The 23,795-nt window shown below is 41.6% G+C and overlaps 1 protein-coding gene across 1 annotated transcript in view; it reads left to right on the top strand.

The window, feature by feature from the left end:
- The window catches only part of ush2a (Usher syndrome 2A (autosomal recessive, mild)), a 231,796-nt gene that overhangs the window by 200,123 nt on the left and 7,878 nt on the right, over positions 1-23,795 (top strand). Inside the window, 10 exon segments of the mRNA XM_062427527.1 lie at positions 1,438-1,655; positions 1,740-1,876; positions 14,961-15,042; positions 15,149-15,294; positions 15,664-16,005; positions 16,371-16,732; positions 16,851-17,220; positions 17,495-17,776; positions 17,904-18,073; positions 19,255-19,585. Of these exon segments, the coding sequence (XP_062283511.1) occupies positions 1,438-1,655; positions 1,740-1,876; positions 14,961-15,042; positions 15,149-15,294; positions 15,664-16,005; positions 16,371-16,732; positions 16,851-17,220; positions 17,495-17,776; positions 17,904-18,073; positions 19,255-19,585 (2,440 nt within the window).

Genomic DNA, 23,795 nt, shown 5'->3' on the forward strand with positions numbered 1-23,795 from the left:
TCTGTGTGTCTGTGTGTCTGTGTGTGTGTGATTGCATCTGCACGTATGTGTATTAATGCATGCTGAAGGTCGTGGTCTGCTTGTTGACCAAAGAGTGTGTGATCTGTATGCAGGGTCAGACCAGACTAAGCCCTTTAAGTCCTCAGGAAACACAAATTAGCATAGCAGTACACACACACACTCACTCACTCACACACACACACACACACACACACACACACACATACACACACACACACACACTGACACACCTGGCATAATTAGACTGAGGCAGACAGGGACTTGGAAAATATCTCTTTTTCTCCCTCCCTCACACACACACCAGAAACCCTCCGTAATCACAGACATAGGAGCTTACCAAGACATCAGGGTACTTGCATCAGCCACTGACTTACACATGATGTTAAAAACGTGTTACATCTTTTATGTAGAGGAGGAGGTGTGACAACATATGTGACTTCTAGATTGATGTCACCTATGTTATTCCTCAAGTATTTTAAGTATCCTTTTTAAAGTTTTCATCATGATAAGCATTTGTTTGTAGGAAATAGAACCTATAGACCTCTTTTCTTCTGTTCAAAAAAATGTTTTTGTAGTTTTTTAAATAACAATCTCTCAGTCAACAGACAGAAGTCTTGTAGCATGTTGTTTAGTTTTAGTTGTAGTCTTTATCATCTGCTGAGTTGGCTATTCATTTTACTGATGGTTCCCCACTTACTTAAACTTAAATTTAAATACTGCGGGATTTTGACCTGAGGTATCTTTACCTGATACGTCATTGTTTTATGTACAACACACTGAACTGCTCACCAATTCACTCTTGGAGATGTTTTTGGTTGCTTTTTGTTTTCAAATGTAATTACTTTTACTATCATTTATACCTTAAAGAGCTGTTAGTTCCATTCAGATCATATTCACTCAGACACACTCATCAACCTTTTGTTATTGTCCCAAGAATATGTAAGGAAGGAAGACATGCTTTTAAGTTTGATGCACCATCAAACTGGAATAATTTGTGCAACTCATCTAAATCGATTACAACTTTACAGAACTTCAAGACTTCTTATTTATGTTTAATGTTTTAGGGTTTTTTTTTGTATTAACCCTCATTTTTAGTTTATAAGTAGATTCAGTACTTTGACATAATATTATTTTGTCTGTTCATTTATTATATTTCTTGTTCATTTTTTCTACAGTACATGTTTCCATGTTTCGATGTTGCATGTAAAATAAATTCAACACAAACTAAATGTGCTTATTTCCAAAGCACTAAAGTTGACAAAAACACACTGAAATGCATTTAGATAATACACCTGACTGTACCTTTTTTCTTTGTTTTGAGCAAAGTGCAAGAATATTTTTAACATATTGTAATTACACAAAAAGTAAAAAGTATAGACTTGATTATACTTTTTTTTTTTTTTTTCTTCTTTGAAGGCGTCCACAAGGAACACAGGAGGAGCTTTTGGTTTTCATCTGGTCTGGTGGGCCACTTGAATTTTTTGATGCGAGCCCCGCTTTGCAACCCTTCAGCTTCTTCCAGTACAGGGTTCGCGCCCACAACTCCAAAGGCTCAGTTCTGAGCGATTGGGCTTTAGCCCAGACCCTACAGGCAGAACCACAAGATATGTCTCCTCCCACTGTCACACCCACTGGTGAGTTTACAGTCACATGAAAATTGGTATGATTAAATTATTCTTGTATTGAGTCACTGTAACAATGCCACATGCTGTCCACAGGTGCATACTCAGTCCATCTGAAATGGAGTAGACCAAGACACCCCAACGGTCTCATTTCCCATTATAAACTGGTTTACAAGAAGCACCAACAGGACCCAACGCTCAACTCAACTGCTCTCACTGCTCTCACTTTGGAGGTAAATACACACACACCCACCCACCCACACACACACACACACACACACACATACATACACACACACACACACACACACACACACATACACAGTGATTGCTGGATAATGGGAGCATGCATGCATTTACCTGCAAGAACAGTCTCCTCCTTGATCACATTTTGGCTTCTGCTGCTATTCATTGTATCTGGCATCCAGTGAGCAGCACACAGCCCTAAAGGATTCTATATATTAAAAAGTTTGCTCACGCATACAAAAAATTGTGAATACAAATGTAAACATGAGCAAACACCTCTGTAAATGTCCATGTAAAATTCCAAAAGATTGAATAAAATGTATACTTGATATATATAATATAATGTGTGTGTGTGTGTGTGTGTGTGTGTGTGTGTGTGTGTGTGTGTGTGTGTTTATTGTCCTTTGCGGTGCATGTGAAGAAATTTGGACTCTACCTGTGGTGCTGGTACCATCTGTTTGCCAGCAAGGGGGCCAGAAGACACATACACACACACTCACACACACACTGGCCCATGGCCTGCTATTCTCCAGGGCCCTTCCCACAATTCTTTGCCACTCTGCCATGCCTGATTTACCAACTATAACTATAAGCTCCCTGAGTCCCCCCCCCCCCCCCCCCCCCCCACACACACACACACACACACACACACACACACACATACTGTATATACACACATCGTATACCATAGCCTATATAGCCATACAAAAGAATTTAAACACATGAACACATACTCAACCTACTGCCGACGGGTAGCAGCAGCTTTGGGTTGGTGCACCCCAAAGCTGCAATGGGATGATTGCCAAAAGTAGTTAGAATCCTGTCTGCACACCACCACACACCTGTATCTGTTCGTGTGTATGTCTGTGCACGTATGTGTGCATTAGTATCTGAAACTCAGTCTTGTATGATACCTAGATGCCATAGTAATCCATTTTTTGTTTTGTTTTAGAATTTTTCTATGCATAACAGAAAAGGAGAGCGAGAAAGAAAAAGAAACATGATCAAGAAAATGGGGAACTAGGGATTTAATAGATGACATAGGGAAAAAAGGAGGAGGAAAAGGAGCACATATCAAAAATCAGCAAACAACAGTGGGACAGGTTGGTTGAACGAAGAACAATAGTTATTAGAGAAGGTAAGAAGGAAAAAAGGAAATAGTCCAAGAGTGAGTGAGACTAAAACAGAAAATGGAAGGGGCAGAAAAAGACAAGTGAAGAAACAAGAGGGTGTGACAGAGTGATAGATAGGGAGAAGGAGGGAGAGTGAAAGGGGGAGAAGAGGAAGAAGTATAGATCTATATTCTGTCCATACGAGTGGCCTCTTCTCCCTCTGACCTTTGGCTTGTCACTCATAATTAATACAAGATGTAAATGGAGACCTTTCACCTTCTCATTGATATGGAGCACTTTGTGTTTGTGTGTGTGTGTGTGTGTGTGTGTGTGTGTGTGTGTGTGTGTGTGTGTGTGTGTGTGTGTGTGTGTGTGTGTGTGTGTGTGTGAGAAGCTCATTGACATGGCATAGACCTATTTTGGTGGCGGTCATTTGTCACGCAGTTGCCTTCACCACATGCGCTACGCTGTTTAGGAACACACAAAGGAAAGTGTGAATGAGAAACAAAGTTCCAGGCAAACTTTTAAAAAAGCAACGTTTCTAAGAAATTTGTAACATTTCTGTCTTGATTTTGTGCTGGTAAATGTGTGTCTAGTAAGTATGGCTAAAATATTAATGCTTAATATTGATGTTTTTAGCAGCTTTAACAAACACAAGACCATCATGAGTTAAACATCACCTGCTCCATGATGAACAACAAAGCAAAGATGTTTGGCATAGAAAACAGAGATTACAGAGATCAAAAGTTGAAAAGATGACACCATAGATGTAGGTGGATAATGTGGATAAAGACAAAACAGTTGTGATATAATATGTGCACTGCTGCACAGGTAAATATTTATGAGAATTGTCGATTAACTTTTGAACAATTAAAATCACAAAGGCTTCAAGTTTTAGTAGCAAGTTCTATGGTCAGAAGTGACGTCAGGACTTGTCTTCACTTTTTCATCATTACTAGGTACTTTTGTTTTTCGTTATGTTCATTAAAATTACTTTTAATTTCTTTTCTGTTCAAAATCTCTTAATTTGTGGATCTATTTTGTGTGTGTGTGTGCGTGCGTGCGTGTGTGTGTGTGTGTGTGTGTGTGTGTGTGTGTGTGTGTGTGTGTCCATTTGGTATTTGTGTGTGTATTGATCTCAGGCTGGGTTGGGAACCCTGCTCTGTGCCAGCTTGGCTGATTAATGGGGTCGTCATGGCAATCGGACGGAATGAGGGTACGAAGCACAGGCGGCCTGCCTCACTAGACCCCTACGCGCCGCCTGGCACACACACACACAGTCTCACGCACACACAAATTTGCTCTACATGCCTTACACCTTTCTGACAGACATGTTAGTCACTCACAACCCTGTCAGTTTGCCTTTCTTGCAATGTGGTTCTCCTACTTTTTTTTCTCTTTTCCTCCATTATTTTTTGTCCTTTTCTTTCTTCCTCTGCTCTGTTTAAAGTCTGTATAAAGGAATAATGAATATCTGTTCTGTGGTTTTCACACCACAGAAAAAGGTGTTATTAACCACTCAGCAAAAATTGAATAATAAAAAAAATTGTATGTATGTACAATAAGGTTTCAAGATTGTGGAAAAATAAGCAGTATTCCGAGCTCTGAAACACTGGGGGCCGGGGGGGACTGCTGAAGGCAATGACTGAGCAGCCTCTAAACCTCTGAATTTAACAATGCTCGAGTCAAAATCCCTTAAAAGATGCCTAAAAACAGGCTTTGTTTGTAGGTGTAAAACAAGCAACATGGATGATATTTCAAAAATCAAGTAACACTAGGGGCCACTGTTTACTTTGGCACCTATTTTGTAGGTAAATGTGGACTTATTCACTAGAAATGCAACTTAAATGACGAGTTAAAAAGCAATCCATCACGAATCATTGCTATGTTCAATTGTTGTTTTTTTCAATGAAGTTACGTGGCAACATTACTCACTCCTTTGCTGAAGAGCACTGGCGAGGGGTTGGATGAAGCACCCGCTAGAGTACGCCTGTAGTGACGGTGAAGGCACCGGAGCAACGTCAGCAATGCTAATGGATAACTAACTGGACAGAGTGCAGCCAGCCACACAGGCACAGCTCCAGCAGCAGTGCTGCACCAGTAGTGGGACATGGATCTATCCTCTGGGTGGACCAGAGCTTTAACACCGGCTCTATCTGTCAAAAGACATTTCAGCTGGGTTTGAAATAACACCTGACCACTACCGTTGACTGAAAATGGCCCCATTCACCAGTAACAACTAACGCTTTGATACCAGTGGCTATCAACCCTGCTCTACCAGCCAGGTGAAAGCATAACCAAACAAGGGAAGAGAGGAGGGCTAAGGGGCTAAGCTAAGGCTAATTCCTCATCAGTTATCCCTACTCAGCATTTTCCTCGCCAATATACTGTGTCTGGTGAACAACATGGATGAACTGTGACTGAAGATCACCACTCATAAAAAGGATTATGGGCTACCTAGTCATGATTTTTACGGAAATATGGCTTAACAGCAGCGTCCCAGATTGCATCATTGGGCTACTGGGGTACTACATCCTCACCTAGAATAGAAACCTAGAATATCTCATAGTTAACTGTAGACCTTTCTATCTGTCCAGAGAGTTACCACTGTTATGACTGGAGCCCATAAATCGAAAGGCTAATGCTTAACTTGCAGTAAAAGCATGCTGTCATTAGCAAACACCAGACGACACACCCAGCTGACGCTAAGGCAGTTCTAGTTTTTGTGTTAGTTGAGGGGTCATGCCAGTCACCCCTCTCCATCACTGAGCCACCATTTCAGACAAATTCCTGAACACAGTAACATGTATAATGTGTTTCAAAAAGAATCTGTGATTTTCCTTTACATGGACTTAAATGTCTTCCTTCACAACCCTGCAACCCTCCCATCTGTTTCTGCCTGTTTTCCCCTCCATCTCAATCTCTGCTGCCATTTTCCCCTCATTTCTCTCCCTACATCTCCTTCCTCCCTACCTGTGTATCTTAACTTCCTCAGCTATTCTTTTCCATCTTGTAACACCATTTTTACCACCTTCCTATGTCTTTTCCACCTTTTTCCTTTCCCTACACCTCCCCAGTTTCCCCAATCTTTTCCCTTCTTTCCTTCCTTTCTCTCTTCTAGCCACTCCTCCCTCTTAAACCTGCATCTTTCACTGATGTCTTCTCCCTTCAATCCTGTAATTCTACTACCTTATTCTTTCTCCTTCTTACTCTTCTGTCCTTTCCTCCCTCCCTTGGCTCTTCCAGATGTTACGCTGTGGCCCTTGGGATCACTGGTGGAGGGAGACCATGTGCATACATATGTGTACTTGTGTGTGCTCGTGTGTTAGGTACTCTTTGTGGATACATATGTCTGAATATGGTTGCACGTGTGCCTTTGTGCATGTATAACATATTTTTGTTTGTGTGTGTATGTACGTCTGTGTGTGCGTGTGTGCGTGCTTGCATGTGTGCTGTATTAATACATCCCATTGATCAGAGCAGGACCCCTGACAGTCATCATCCCTGAGAACCATCTGGCCGACGCCTGACGCTCCCTCACCCAAACACAAGCTGACACCCTATTAATCTGCTACCGCCATGCATACATACGTGTGTGTGTGTGCGTGTGTGTTTCTGTGTGTGTGAATGAATGAATCAGTGAAAGCGTGTGGAAGATTGTGTAATGTGTATGTAAGATTGTGTGTGTCTACGTGTATGCATGTGTGTGAACGTGTGCGTATGTGTGAGCTCCAAATCCAAACCACGCACACACATACGAACGTGTACATGCACCACTTCGCCATCCGCCAACAACAGCCGGCGCTGAAGGGAGCTGAAGGGTGCTTGGAAATTAAGGTTATTACACAAATTGAGCCATATGGTCTAAATATTTCAGAGCTGAAATTTACTAGGCAATAAAAATGGCCCCTACCTCGGTAATGGTGTAAATTACAGCTTAACCACCAGCGCTAATGATGTCCTTCTGTATGCCCCGTAACCAACCGTACATGAAGGACACATTGTTTAAAAGATATCCCAGGAAAAGCGAGAGAGGGAGAGAGAAAGGGAGAGAAAGGAAAAGGCAAGAAAGAATAGGGATAGATGGGGGGGGGAGGATGAAGTGAACAAGGGGTAAGAAGGAAATGAAAGAGGTGAGGGAAGAGGAGAGTTAGGAAAGAAAAGAGAGAGATTGATATAAGGACTGGAGAGAGAGAGAGAGACAGAGCTAGCAGCATGTTTACAATCTGTTAGTTTACCATTAAGAGCCCGTCAGAGAGTGCAGGGGACAGCAAGGGCCAGCCGGCGAACTGTGTCTCAAAGCCAACATGAGGTTTCAGAAAGCACGTGTGTCATTTTCACAGTCAGAATGTGTGCATTTAGGCATGCGCAGTTGCAAGGCGTATAAGTATGGACATGTTATCAGAATACGTGATATGTACATAGGCACAAATGGTCTGCAGGTGTGTTGAGTGATTAGATAGGAACAACCAAGTAATAGTGTTAAACACATGGTACTATGAATACAAATGCATAGTTTGGGAATACTTAATACATGGCACACTGGCACATGTTTTGAACACATGTTATGGTTTGAATATGCTCAGTAAGGACGTGATCACATAGGATACAGTGTTCACCTGCTCTTGAGGCATTGTGAGAATCACCGAAAGGAAAGAGAAGAGCTCAGCAGGCATGTTTTCTGGTTTACACACAAGTGAGCTAATCCAAAGTACAAAGGGACATTGCAATGTTGAAAATGAAAGTTAGCTCTGCTTTTACTTGATGAAGTGAGCGGCAAATCAATCCCATTCCAAGTATTTGATTACTCACAAGGGAAAACTTCCTGCCAAGTGCAGGTCAATGTTTGAACAATTCTACACATGCCAGACTACATCACTTAAAGAAAAGGTGCAATTCAACATTTTGGTAAATATGCATATTCACTTTCTTGCTGAGAGTTATATGAAAAGATTGAAACCATTGTCAATCTGTATGGAGATAAGAAACTACAGCCAGTTAGCTTGAAACAACTAGTCTGACTCTTGAAAAGAAACAAAACACACGGCTATCACTTCTGTAGCTCACTGATTAACATGTCATATATTTTTGTTTAATCTGTACAAAAACTGTACCTTAGTGTAAAAATTTCACATTGTAGTTTTATCGGGACTGTTTCTTGGCCAGACGCAGTGACTTCCTTGAAGCTTTACTCTCTCACTTGTTGATTTTAACCCTCTCTGACTTTCTCTTCAGTTATCCTCTTTACATTGCTTAGCCAGAGAAGAGGGTGCAGGGATAGAGGGTGGTCAGAGGAATAGGAATGACGAGGCTTCGCCCTTGCTCTCAGTGACACCCTTTAACAAATGAGGGAGACAAAGGAGTGGAGGAGAGAGGTAGAAAATGCATAGCTGAGCGCACAAAGGGTGAGGAGAGTGGGATGAGGAGGTTGCGATGGGAGGAGGAGACAGGGGAAGAGAGGAAGGAAGGATTAGAGGAGAGGATAAGGAGACTGAGATGCAGAGTTCATTAGGCCCTCGGCCTATCAGACCCCTTAGTTAGAGGTTTCCAACTCTGATTGGAGGGCTCTCAGCATTCTGCATAAACAGCCAAATAATCAGGCTGCAACACTCCCTCCTCTCCTCACTGCAATCTTTGTCTCTGTCTCCTCATCTTTTTCACAACTCCTCCTTCTGTAGCTTTCTCATTCCTCCCTCCATCTCTACATTTCCATCTGGGTTTTCTCTTCCTCTGCCTCAAATTACAGTTTTTACATTATTCAGTCTTACCATCTATCCCCTCCTCTTCTAGCTCCCTGTCACTTGTTCAAGTGATTTTTTTTTTCGAGAGTTTTTATTCTCCTAGTTCCTTTTGCTCCCCCTCTCTTTCTCTCAGTAATGACAGGTTGTGTGTTATTGTGTGTCTGTCGACAAAAAGGCCACACCATCTAGTGTAGTGCTCTCCACTTGTCTTAATGGGTGTTTAGTGCTGCAACCACGACACAATGGTCATCACTTTAAAGGAATGCTCTGTATGTGTGTGAGTGTGTTTAAGAGAAGGAGAGAGATTGTGTGTGTGTGTGTGTGTGTGTGTGTGTGTGTGTGTGTGTGTGTGTGTGTGTGTGTGTGTGTGTGTGTGTGTGTGTGTGTGTGTGTGTGTGTGTGTAAACTTGAAACTGAATCCTTGTCAAGTGTTTGTTTTGGAAGTGGGCTATACTTCTGACCATAGTCGGTTTGCAGGAGGCATTCCTGCCAGCCTTGTCTGATGCAGTCTAGCAGCCTGGACATGAACGAGTCTTTGTGTTTGTATTTTAAGCTGATTGACTGGTGGCAAAGGTATTAAAGATGACAGGGATGCCATAAAAGAAATTATTTGTCTCCTTTTTGGAGGAACAACTCTCAATACAGTTGAATAACTTCAAAGAAAGGGGCTGTATACCTTTGATTATGGCTCATACAGCACAGTATATTATTTTGGTTATCCTCAAAACAGTTACATGAAAACGTTGAAAAAAAGAAAAGCCCAAACTCCACACCAGTTTTAATTTGACCGGACGATGCCAAAATAGAGATTGAGGATTTTCATAATATAATATCAGTTCAGCCCTTCATAGTGAATTCAAGGGGAAAATAATCTTTCCTCCCCCTCGACTTTTGATAAAAAAAATTTAACCAACTAGTAAGTAATTACAACTCGCAGACCTGATATATAATACATTTTATGAATTTTTTCATATTGGAATGCCCTGCCTTTTTTTTTTTTTTTTTTTTTTACAGACATTTGCTTGCTAATTTCATTTCTGGAGATATCTTTGTGGATTTTAAGCATGCCATCCCTCTGTTACCAGAATTTGTTGTTTGGTCTTTGGCTACATATCACACACACAAACACTCATACCTATGCACACACACACAGATGCATATGTACACACCAAATATGCTGTTCCTGGGGTCTGGAGCCGCCAAAGCCAATCATGGCTGTCGGTGTGAAGTGGGCATGCCTGTTCCAGACCCCTGCAGTCCCTCTCTACTTCTGTGCTGGCCACAGACAAAACACATGCCTAATGGCACTCTCTCTGTGTGTGTGTGTGTGTGTGTGTGTGTGTGTGTGTGTGTGTGTGTGTGTGTGTGTGTGTGTGTGTGTGTGTGTGTGTGTGTGTGTGTGTGTGTGTGTGTGTGTGTGTGTGTGTGTGTGTGTGTGTGTGTCGCACGGACGTCTGTATGTGTCAGGTTTTGTCTAACGCACACTGACTAGCAGGGACACCCATGCAGGGCATTTACAAACAGACACAGGGCAATTGTTCCAGCAGCATTGAATTAGGCATGCACACATAGAATACATACACACACACACACACACACACACACACACACACACAAACTTGGCTTGCGAGCTTGGCATGGGGCATGAGAGAGCAGCGTGTGGTGCTCTGGCTCACCTCAGAAACCTCCGAAAACAATTACTGCTCTCACAGCGCTGGTCAGGGCACAGCTTGTACTAATAGACTGGACTACAGGGTTGGGTTGAATTGAATTGAACTGAGCTGAATTGAATTGAATTGAATTGAGCTGAATTGAAGTCAGCTGAATTGAACTGAATCACACGTGATCAGAGCATGTTTTACCACACCCAAATAACCAAGACACATACTGTAAGAAAAGGTGAAACAGCACGGTGCTTTATTATCTCTCCAGGACTTAATATGACTGAGCAGAGAGGGCTGAGGAGGCCTGTGGAGAGAAACATCCCTGAGGCAGACCAGTTGGACCCCATTCACCTATCATTAGACATGGCTCTTTCATGTATGTTCTTAGGCAGTCGCTTTACTTACCTGTATGTGTGTGTGTGTGTGTGTGTGTGTGTGTGTGTGTGTGTGTGTGTGTGTGTGTGTGTGTGTGTGTGTGTGTGTGTGTGTGTGTGTGTGTGTGCATGTGTGAGTGTGAGTGTGAGTGTGAGAGACACAAAGACAGAGAAAGAGTGCGTTTGTGTAGCCATATGCTAATGTTGGTCCGTCTCTCTGTCTCTCTGCGGGGCCCAGTGCTGGGGCCTTTGTGAGATAATCAGCATAATTCTTTTGACAAATACACATGGTTATTCTTAATTAGTATCACATACTGTCCCCCCGGCCGCACCATGCCTCTCCACCTGAATATCACACACACAGATGTGCACACACTCACACACACTTCTGGGGACAAATGAGTACAAAACAAGATGCATGCAGATGTTGGTGTGGTTGGGATACACGCAAATACATACACATACACACATTTATAGGGATACCGTGTGCAAGGTTCAAGAGACTCATATACACACTGACCCTCTCAGATAGGCACCACAGGCGGAAAACACACACTGTCCAGAGGCCCCCTGCTGTAGCTCAGCTCACACACCAAAGAGAAGACAGATTGAGGAAATAAAAGATTGAATAGATTGCTTCCTTGCCCTCGATGCTAACTTGTGTTGAACCATCTAAGATCTGAGGACTCTTTAATGTATAAATTAGCAAGACCTCTTCTTGTCTCTTCTCTTCATTCCCTATCATTGTCTGCTTTACTCTCACTGTCTTGTTTACACTTTCTCTCCTCCATATCTGTGCAAATCTCTCTTGTCCCCCCCCCCCCCCCCCCCTTCCCCTCTTGACTTCGTGCTCTCTCTCTGTTCTTTTGCATTTGGCATGATTAACTACCGACTTTGATCATTCTCACACATATGCATATGCTCATGCACTTTGATTTTAGGTTGACTGTAACCTTTTCCTTTCATATATTACATTGTAGCTGTTCATGTGGTCTTCATAGGTCGGCCATTTTTTATAAGAGGCTTCACAGAAAAATACTGTATATCACATTCAGTTTTTTGCTGCCATAGCTGTTGAGAAACGTCCAAATTGATATCTATTCAAAATAAAAAACAACTATTTAATAACTGACTGTTTAATCGACGTCAGATGCTATATGTATGCATGTATTGGCGAATACATGACAGAAACCCCCTTGAAATTACAAATAGGTTGTGAAATACAGTTTCAACTGTGTGGTCTTAAGTGTTTTCTTTACTTTACTTTGTTTACCTTCACATTTGGGATAATTGGGTATTAAAATGTCATTTTTGTCACCATTGTTCTGGTTGTTTTGTGTGTAAGTGTTCACCTTTGCAATCCTTAATCAGTGTGTTATAGTCAAGTCAATTTTATTTCTATAGCGCCAAATCACAACAGAAGTTATCTCAGGGCATTCTTCACATAGACTAGGTCTAGACCGTACTCTTTAATTTACAGAGACCCAATATTCCTCCCATGAGCAAGTACTTGGCGACAGCTGCACAGTAAAATATAGGATACTGTTAATTTCTGAAAGTGTTTGTTTTGTGTGTGCTTGAGAATGTGCACATGTGTATGTATGAGAGAGAAATAGTTATTGAGGGAGCTGTTAATGTAATGTAATAGTAGTGTGTTTCAGTGTTACACCGTTTGATTACTGCATGTCTGCGAGCCTCTGTGTATGTGCAGTTAGCAGGCTGATGTGGTGAATTTCATATTGCTTGATTGTTGAGTATTTGTGTGTGTGCGTGCATGCGTGCGTATGTGTGCGTGCGTGTGTGTGTGTGTGTGTGTGTGTGTGTGTGTGTGTGTGTGTGTGTGTGTGTGTGTGTGTGTGTGTGTGTGTGTGTGTGTGTGTGTGTGTGTGTGTGTGTGTGCGATGTAGCGAGGAGGCTGTTAATGTGGTGTGTTTCAGTGATAAAGTGTTTGAATGTATTGCCATCTAGAGGCGTGTAGCAGAGTCTCCATGCTCCTATAAAAGCTGCCAGCGCCAGATGCTGCTATTGACAATGTGCATATGTTAACCGCTTTATAGGCCACATGCCTCACATATTTCACTGGCTTTTAAGGTAGAGAGATCTCTCATTCTCGCTCACTTAATCTGTCTCTCCCTTTTGTAACATCTATCTTTTTTTTCTCTCCCACTTTCACTTTCTCTTTTTACCCATTCACTTAATCTTTCTACGTCTTACTGTTTTTCTTCTTCTTTGTGTCTCTCCTTTTTTATTTCCTTCATCAGTTATTTACTTACTTACCTTTTACATTTTGTATACCTCTTTTCTCTGTTCTTTATCTTAATAAATAATAATTTATACTTAATTTCATTCCAATCCCTTCTTTCTTTTGGTCTTTATTCCTCCCTCCCTTCATCCCTTTTTCTCTATCTTTCTCCACCCCGTGTCCCTCTTTTTCACGTCCCCCCCTCCCTCTCTCCACTGAGAAGTGCTGTGATTTGCAGGAGGATTTAGCTTGTGTCTAGGTGTCTAGGGGCTTATTAATCCTATTTTACTGTGGATGAAAAACACGTTGGCTCCCAGACATGAAAACTGTGAATACATGCATTCTGGTTGTTGTTCAGACAGTTCATCCTTGGTGCCACGCTACGGTGATTTGTCAGGGTTTTCATTTGATTCAGTTTGAATTGTAGCCTTTTTGATCCTCTTGCCGCTGCATTGAAGTGGGTTACCAGTTAATCTCTTTACATATGCTTGCTTATGTGAGTGCATACAGACCTGAACAGACAGTTAAAAAAATTAAAAAAATGCAGACTCAACACATGAAAAAATATATCCTCATTTGTTGTACATTGACACAAATGTGCTCACACACACAAACACACACACACACACACACACACACACACACACACACACACACACACACACACACACACACACACACACACACACACACACACACACACACATTGCTTTAAATAATAATAATAATACAACTTTATTTATATAACACCTTCCACGCAGTGCATGTAGCTCAAAGTGCTTTACTATAAAGTGAAAAAAGAAGCGAAAAAACATAAAAATGGGCAAATTAAAACAAATACTGCAAATACTGAGCATTAAAACCAAGCAAATTAATAAGAAACAAAGGAGGCAGCAAATAGCAACAATGGCTATGCTAAGAACAACGGAATACATTAAAGATAGAAACAATACAAAGGACAGTATAAATACAATAAAATGTGTAAAAAAATACAAATAAAACAAAGAAAGAGTGACAGTTAAAAGTAATGTTGAATAAATACATTTTCCATTGACGTTTAAAACATTTTCACAGAGCTTGCATTTCTCAAATCCTTCGGTAGGGAATTCCATAGTTTTGGTGCATAGTTTTTGTTGCTTTAAAGCTCACAGTCATAAACAAACAAACAAACAGGCAATGCTACATCCTGGAGCCTGCTACTCCCTAACTACCATGTCATCGCATGCCAGAGCCTTTTGAAACAACAGTGTGTCTCTTATCAATTAGTAAATGGTGTTCCCACTGTATCACACACATACACGCTGTCCCTGTGTCTGCCAGGGTGCTGGGCTGGGTCCCACTGCCTAAAGCTACTGGCAGACTCACTGTGCCTGCGTCTCTGTGTGTTTGTATATGTGTGTGTGTGATTGTGATATGAAAGAGTGCATGTGTGACATAAACACTCAATCTGCAAGCTTTGAATTCACCCATAAGGGAATTGGGTCTGTCTCTGTCTCTGCCACTTCTCTGGTGTCTACTTACTTCGCTGTGGCAGAGCCAGTATGTTGAAATGTTGATATCACAAATCCCATGTCATGTCATCTTAGCTTGCCATTGTTTCAGTATAGCTTTTCATTCCCCATTTTAATGAGTAACGTACAGTTTTTTTATTCATCAATGGTTTGTGCGTGTAACTAATTTCGTGTCGCTCCCTTCTCTTGTTGTGGTATACTGTACTACCCTCTTCCCTGTGTCCCTTTCCACCATCTTTCTTTTTCTTTTAACTCCTGCCCAGTCATTTCCCCTCTTTTCTCTTCTCTATATCATCCTTCCCACAACCATCTCCTTCTCATCTCTGTCCTACTTTCTTGCACTTTTTCCCTTTCCTTTTCTCACTTCTCTGCACTTGTACTTATTCCATCTCTCTGTATATCATTCACTGGACTCTCTTTATTTCAGGGTTCAGTCCTAGAAGCAACAGTCTATGGTCTTGAGCCTTACAGGGAGTATTCGCTACGAGTGGAAGCTGTCAATGAAGCAGGTGGGTTGATTATTATCAGTACCTCATATAAAATATGATGGATAATTACTGTCTGCACAAACCACTGAATCACTTCATTGAGTCTAGATGTTTTGTAACTCTACAGGCAGTGTGTCCAGTCCATGGACAGGCACTAAGACCCTGGAGGCTTCTCCTGCTGGACTGGCTAACTTTACAGTTGAGCAGAGAGAGCAGGGGAGGTCGTTACTACTGAGCTGGGATCAGCCAAATGTTCCAAATGGAGTCATCACGGTACATACAATACACAACAAAAACACAGAACGCATACCTAAGTGCACGTAGAGCACTGAGCAGGTGAAACAAGTCAGGGTGCTTCTCAGATAAAATGAGTCTTGCATAGTTGAAGAAAAGAAGAAAGAGCAGTTACCAACAGTATACATAGACACACTCTTTAAAGCCCAAGTACACTCATAAGTACACTCACACGCTATTAAAAAAATCAGTTCTCCCATGTAATTGAATTAAGCAATTAATTTGTTCATCCATCCACATACTTAACATGCATTCTGTATTAAACTACTTACACAGCAATGGGCCTGCACTTTACCTCAGTAAATTCAAGCATACACACATTACCCCATACTTTTTCCTCCTTTCCAGATGTATAACTTGTACAGTGAAGGGAACCTGGAGTTCAGTGGGCTATCACGCAACTTCCTGTTTCGTCGTTTGGAGCCATGGACCACTTATACTTTGACTCTTGAAGCCTGTACCTCAGCAGGGTGCACACGCACCCCTCCTCAGCATGTCACCACTGCTGCAGCTCCACCTGCTTCACAGCCCCCTCCCAGACCAGTCCTCATTGGTTCAGACCATGTGTCACTTACCTGGGGACCTCCCACCCAACCAAACGGGCCAATCGGAGAGTATTTCTTACTTGGAAGAAGTCTGGAGGAGGTGGGGAGGGGAAAAAGTAATGAAGAGGATACTGAAAGAGAAAAAGTATGTGAAACTAAAGATACTGTCAAGATACAAGCAGCCATTCCTAAGATAACGATCGTCTTGCCTATTTGTCCAAAAGGCTGACGTACATCATGGCTTCTTTCTGCTCTTGTCATCAAAAATCTTGCATGCCATATACGCAGCTGACCCCGGTTCGAATCCCGATCGGAGGTCCTTTGCTGCATGTCACACCCCCCCTCTCTCCCATGTTTCCTGTCTGTCTACTGCTAAATAAAGGCGTCTATGCCAACAAAATCTTAAAAAAATCTTGGTTTTAATCTTAGTAGGAATTATCAAGTGAAAATTGTGTCACAAATGTGTTCTTTACAAGATCACTCTCAACAGTCCATCACTGTCTCCAACAGGTGCTGTTCCGAGAAACATCTCCACGACAAAATGACACTTTCTCCTACTCAGTGACTGGTCTGCGTCCCTGGTCACAGTACGAGTTCAGTATCCGTACTCACAACCCCGCTGGCCACACCGGCAGCCCCTGGGTGACCATAACAACCAAACAGGCCCCCCCTCGGGGCCTAGCATCTCCAACCGTGAGTCACTTCCAAGGCCGACCTAGTGAAGTGTTGGTGTCCTGGACTCCTCCTCTGGAGCCCAACGGGGTACTTCAGTCTTACAGGATTCAGAGAAACAATGTCAGTTTCTCCTTCAGTTTTGATCCTACTGTTGTCAGCTACACCGATGAAGATCTCCTGCCTTTTTCAACATATAGGTATTGTTTGCTGTCAGACATACTGTTTCGGGTATCAGATGAACTAACCTGAATGCTTCCTATGGAGAACTCAAAATTGCCTTAATAAACTTTCATTCTCTTCTTTTCTTTTCTACAGCTACGCCATCATAGCATGTACATCTGAGGGATGTATCACCAGCCCTTATACAAACATTACAACCTTAGAGGCTCCCCCTGCAACAGTGGGGGCTCCCACAGTAGGCACTATCACATCCAACAGTATAAACATTTCTTGGAGTAAGCCAGTGACACAGAACGGAGAGGTGACAGAATATGTGCTGAAACTGAATAGCCAAGAGGTTTATCGTGGGACAAACCTCAATACAGAGCTGTCAGACCTGCAGCCTCACACTTCACATCAGCTGGTCCTGCTAGCTTGTACCAATGGCGGGTGCACTTCCAGTGCAACAATGTCCACTGTAACTGAGGAGGCTCCTCCGACTGACCTATCTGCCCCGACTCTGAAGGTTTGTGTGCCTATGTTTGACTTTGAATCAAACCTTAGTTACTCAGTGTGCAATATGTGGATCTGCAGATATCCATACAGAATGAATCGAGGGAAACTAGACTTGCTCGTCAGTGCTAAAGCCAGTTTGCCACTCATCCAAAAGGCTCATTTTAACTTCACCTCCTATACAAGTTTGCAAAATATCTTCAACTGCCATTAATCAGAGTAACATACAATATTTGCAGCAGTAAAATAATCAGTATTTGATATGAACTTTGACTTTTCCTCTGAAGGTCACTGGCCCAGAGTCAGTGGAGGTTAGCTGGGGACCACCAGAGCATCCTAATGGCATCATCACAGGGTATGAACTTCGCAGAGATGGTGAAGTGATCTATGTCGGTGCAGAGACTCATTACCACGACTTTACACTTTTGCCAAGTGTGGAATACAGCTACTTTGTAAGCGCCAACAACAGCAGGGGGACAGTGAGCAGCACAGCAGCCACAGCAAAAACTCACCCATCAGCTCCTTCTGGTGTCGGTCTCCCCACTTTGTCGCCTCTGGGACCCAGCCAGGTCACCCCTTTATGCATTATTCTGTATAAGTAACAGCTGAATCGTGATATAACTAAAATTGAGATGTTTGAAAAATGATCTACTGCCTGTAAAAGTCTTCAATGCTGGGTGTTCTTAACCTTTACAGGTGAAGGTGGAGTGGAGTACCCCAGCCCGTCCTAATGGAGACATTGTTAGTTACACTGTGTATCAGCGAGATCCAGACCGGCTCAGAATGACCACCACTGTATATACTCCAGAGGACAGGACCTTCTCTGAGCGACACACCACTGTACAGGGACTGGCTCCTTACAGCAGGTCAGTCAAAGCAGATCTCCACCACAATAAACTTTTGATGGTATTATGGTGAAAATGTTTTTTATTTGTATATAGGTAAAAGGCAGGTACATATATAGATTTTGTAATTTAAGAGAAAAGCTTAACAACACAGTTCCCTTTTTTCCTTTGTGGTCAATTTTGTAATGAAGGGAAATATGGGGAGGAATACAAGATAAGAATGCAAGTTGAGATGGGAACAGAGTGCCATCTCTTGGTAAGTGAAAACATTGTGGTAGAAGCTTGACAAACCAGCACAACCCTGGGACTGTCATACCACAGGTCAGTTAATACTAGAGCAAGGCTCACTTTACACCCTTCTCAGTTAATAATGACAATCAATCAGTGCAGTCTTCCAAAATGGGTAATAACATTTTACATATCTTTAAAAAGGATTAGACTGAAAGGGAACTTACAAAAAGTAGTGTAAAATCGTATCAGCATGCAGTTTGTCCTCTAAAATGTCACAACAACTCTTTGTCAGGAGACATGGAGGCATTTATGGAATAAGTCAAAGTCTATATTTATGACGCCTGTGTAATAAATTAGGATACTAATGCACTTGTCAAAATGCAAATATCTTGATTTGGTGAAAAATAAACAGGCTGTCAAAAGGACAACATCAAGACTGGCAGTTCAAAGCAAGAAACAGAGAAAAGGGAAACTAGAAAAACAGTAAAGGGAGCCAGCTTTTAAGCAGGGTAATATATCACTCTCTTTCAGACAATGACAGTAGGGTAGACCGAAGACTAAATGTGTGTGCATGAATGTGAGGGTGTGTATGTACAGCTCTCTGTGTGTGTGTGTGTGTGTGTGTGTGTGTGTGTGTGTGTGTGTGTGTGTGTGTGTGTGTGTGTGTGTGTGTGTGTGTGTGTGTATGTGTGTGTGTGTGTGTGTGTGTGTGTGTGTGTGTGTGTGTGTGTGTGTGTGTGTGTGTGTGTGTTGATAATATTTGTATATTATCTAAACATTTCTGCATGGTTTGCACAGGATCTGGTTAAATGTCAACAGATATTCTCCAGACTACAACTTGTAGTGAAAACTGAGCTCAGATCTCACTGTCTATTGATGTCAGACATGTTTTGAGTATTTTAACCATGTAAACATTATACAAACATGACTGATTACTGCATTTAGAAATGTGTGCTTCTGTTGGTGAGCAGGTATGAGGTAAGAGTGGAGGCTTGCACAGCGCTGGGCTGCTCCTCCAGCGACTGGTCATCTGTACTCACTCTGGAGGCTCCCCCTGCTGGACAGAGCGTACCACTGTTAGACTTTCAACTTGACACCCACACCAGCCTACAGACCACCTTCCTGCTCACCTGGTCCCCTCCAGCTCAGCCAAATGGTAAAATCCTGTATTATGAGCTGTACCGCAGACTGGACCACAACACTGATACTGACAAAAGTGAGGCAGCAACACCTATCTGCAGGAATGTCTCCACTTCTTGCAAAGATGAAGGACTCCTGCCATATACTGTATATCAGTACCAGGTATAATACACTGTGCATTTTAACACGTGTGTCTGTTTAGAAAAGCAGCATTACAGCAACTAGTAACTCACTATTCCTAATAAATTTTAAATTATATTTATCCAAATCTATCATAAGGAAAATGCAAACCAATACTTTTGATCCAGCTTTGATTTTCTCAGCTGTCTTTTTTATTTATATAAGAATGGATAAAAATCTTTGTTGGGGTGCAACAGAGCTTTAAGTCTCATGTTTTGAAAAAGTATTGCTTCTGTTAGACATTATTTGTCCTAAAAGAGCAAATGTAATATCACCAAGGTAATGTTTTGGGAAGAAATAAGAATTACAGTAATCCTAAAACTGTAGAACTGGGATACAAGAAATGATAGAAGAACAGTAAACAGAAAAGGTGCAAATGTGTTCTCCATATGCAGCAATATCATAACAAAAAACTGTTTACCAGAACAGCAAGCTTACTTTTTTGTCCTCTGCATTGGACGTGGAACCAGAATTAAATGTTTTATTGTGATTTATGACGCTCATTTTGAGATGAAATCTGATGTGTGTGCCATAGTAGAGGATGTAGACTGTTTTCAAAATGAAATGTTTTCCAAAAGTCCAGGCATACGCACGCACACACACACGCATACACACACACATGCACTTCAACTGAGAGTCATCCATACATGCCAACATACACAGACACACACAGACACACACACACACACACACACACACACACACACACACACACACACACACACACACACACACACACACACACAAAGTAATCAGACAGGTGTTAAATAGTGCAGTCCATATTCATGCTGTTGTGCTGTGTGTTGATACGCTAATTGACAGGCTAGCCCTTTGGAAGCAACAATAACATTAGCATTCCTGCCTGTCAGTCGTACGAGCCGAGGCCAGAGAACCTGTGTAATTGATTGAGTTTGCTTGATTGTGGTGCCGTCTTTATTTACGAGGGTCCTAATTTATGACAGGAGGAGGGAGGGAGGGAGGAGCTTTGGGAGATGACGAGCGGGCAACAGAGCCATTAATCACTGGGCCCTCAGAGCACCCCACTTCCTGATTACCAGCCAGCCAATCGAATTAACTGTTAGCCCCCTTGGTAACAGAGCTTGTATTGGAAAGACCTTTTAATGGTGACCGCTACACGTCCCCTGAGGATTCTCCAATGGGGGATTGGGGTATGTGGACAAGGTGGTGGTATGTGTGTACTCCTCGTGTTTGTGTGTCCATGTAAACGCTTTTGTGTGTCAGAGAGAGAGAATTAAGTGATGGTATACATTTTTATTCTCCTTGCTATTGCTCTTAATTTTTAAGAACTGAGTTGTATTTTCTCATCTGTCAGACTGCTGATCTATCGATGTATCAGTCACCTACCCACCTGCCTCTCTTTCTAACTGGCTCTATTTTTATTTCACTGTTAATCTGCCTGTGTACTGCCTCTCATTCTTTCTCTCGCCATGTTTCAGGCATACACAAGGACGATAAGTCAGTTCAGTTTAGCACACCACAGTGCAGAGAGAGAAATCATATTAGGCTAATTACACTGGGTCATAAGCTACTATTGACAGCTTTATGCTTGGTTTTAATTACTGCCCACTTTCACACAACTTAGCCCCTTCACCCCAAGTAGATGCACCCGCCAAGTAGCTCTGTTGGCCTATCAGAGTGCTTTAATCGGATCCGCAGTCCAACCATCCAATAAAAAGGCTTGAATACTGTCTGGAAGTTCCCTGAAGTCGTTTGTTGCCATGGCGGCTCATTTGCTGCCATGGCAGCTAACAGGGTATATTTTTATTTTGCGTCCAATAAGCCAAATCATGGCCCAATAGGAGAAGAGAGGACAAGAGAGGAGTGAAAGCAGTAAAAAGTCTGTAGATGATATAAGGACGCAGAAATTAGTTCTACCTTTTAGCACTAGATCAAGGGCAAGGTGATCGATGCTGGCGTTAGCGTTGAACTTTTTCTCTATCCTGACTATGTGACACAAACTTTTTAATCAAGCCCAAAGCTTTGCGTCACGTTGAGTGTGATCTCTGTTGCTAACGTGGGAAGAACATGGTTGTTGCTGGGTAGAAATATTTTATTGCAAGTTATAATTTAGTTTGATGGCAGCAGCAAATTAAATTAAAAGTTTTTGAAGCAAGAAGTCATAATTCCAGTGCAGTAACTTCATATGTAGGAGAAACTTTTTTCAGCTGATGCCATTACATTTTTTGTGCAGCCTTTTTTAAGTCGGCATCTCATGTCCCTCCTAATGGCTTTGTTTCCCTCATATGGTGCTTTAAGTGTAATTATACTAACAGCAAGTCTGTTGAACATAGGTTGACAATGTAACTATAAAAGCTACAAGAAAGACATTGGTGATCTAATTACAGAACTGATTGATAACATGAAGGCACATCTGTGAGAAATGGAAGTTTTGAATGTCTGAATCACCTCCTCTACGACTATTCACATTATACCAATAGTATTTACATTAGTAAAATCAGTTACAATCAAGAATAATACATGGTAATTACGTCATTATGACATAAATTTGCCAGGTTTTGCCAACGTTCACCAGGCTCTCAACAGGTTGATGTTAAAAGTTTAAAGCAAAGTATAGTATAGTCATCATTTTGATAGATACAATAAATAAAACCAAAATAATTGACAATATTGTGAGCATAGTTTAATGAGAAGCAGCCAGAGCCAGTGTCACACAAACAGTATGGCTGCATCTTGCACAGCCATTGATAGCACGGTTCTTTTTGACCTATTCCTTACCAGGGTGACAGCATGCCCTTTACCTTTCGTATCCTCTTCCCTCATCACCTCCATCCTTCTTACTTCTAGACATGAGGTCCTGTCCTTTCCTTCATCCTTCTTCCTGTCATCCCTCCCACCTTTTCCCTTTCTTTATCCACCGTACAACAGTCTAGAAAACGGCCTGAAGGTCTAATAAAATATGAAGTCTGTGTGGTCACTAAACTTCATCTTGACATTCACATGTACTTTGGCATTTGCACTCTTTTGACATTTACTTTCTTTTGTCATTTTCTAAGAACTTTATTTACAGTAACGGTTACAGACATACATAGCATTAATTTCTCTAGAAGTAGGATAAGTAATAAACATCTACAGTATAAAAATTCAGGTCCCAGTTGTCACTAAAACATGTTGGTCCCTGGGTCAGCCTTTGCCATAGTGCAGTGCACCGTCTTCCAGCAGCAGATTGTATTGGCCAGTAAGATAAATACATGTGTCTAATGCAGGTAAAACACTTTGTAGTGTGTACGTTTTTTTCAAGCCAACACGCTGTACACCAATGTATACTGTCATCAGAGGGCTGCTATGAGTCTAAATTTAGATTAAAGCTAGTGAATCACATGATAAATTCACCAAAGTTTTGAGTGGCAACACAAATAATATTTGGCAAAAATTTGTGTGCAAGGTGGAATAGACAATGTAAAACTATGAATACTTTATTAGCAGGAATAGTGCAGTGTCAGCTGGTTGAGTCTGGGTGGGCTACAATAATGGCCGATTACATCAGCTACTCTCATCCCCTTTAAAAGCTCTAGACAGTTTCATGGGCTGGGAGACGACTCCAGGTCTCTGAGGAGAATCTGTGGGTGCAGTCACAAGGCGCACATACACAGATCCCAAATATTACAATACAGTACCCCAAATGTGCTTTCAGTGGTATATGACATATTTTTTAGTTACAATTAGACTGTGAGGTTACTGTTTGTCTGCAATGATTACAGTTATGTCAGAAGATGCTGATATCTGTACAGTTACATAACAACTGCAGTAACTTGTAGTGCATAGTCTGTTACCTATGATTTTATTTCTATATCACATATTTGTAAGTGTTTTATTCACTTATATTACTGGATACATTTATTGTGATCAAAAATTGTTGTAGCAAAGTTTCTCAGACTGGTATACAAATGTTTACTATTTTGTATTTTGAATAGCAGTACTGTTTTGTATTTAAAGTACAGTAACCAAGTAAACATGTTTGTATTTAAGTATATATTACAGTGGGCAATGTTTGTCAAACATGAAAAGGTTTTTTGTGGTGTTGGTGGTGTGTGTGTGTGTGTGTGTGTGTGCACCCCCAGCAATTAAAGCCTCAATAATGCTGTTTGTGCCAGGTTAACTGCGTTTGCAGCTGGAAACGCCAGCACAGTTTCATTCCAAAACAAACACCAAA

Source organism: Scomber scombrus, chromosome 1, assembly GCF_963691925.1.
Source record: "Scomber scombrus chromosome 1, fScoSco1.1, whole genome shotgun sequence".
NCBI classification, from domain to species: Eukaryota; Metazoa; Chordata; class Actinopteri; order Scombriformes; family Scombridae; genus Scomber; species Scomber scombrus.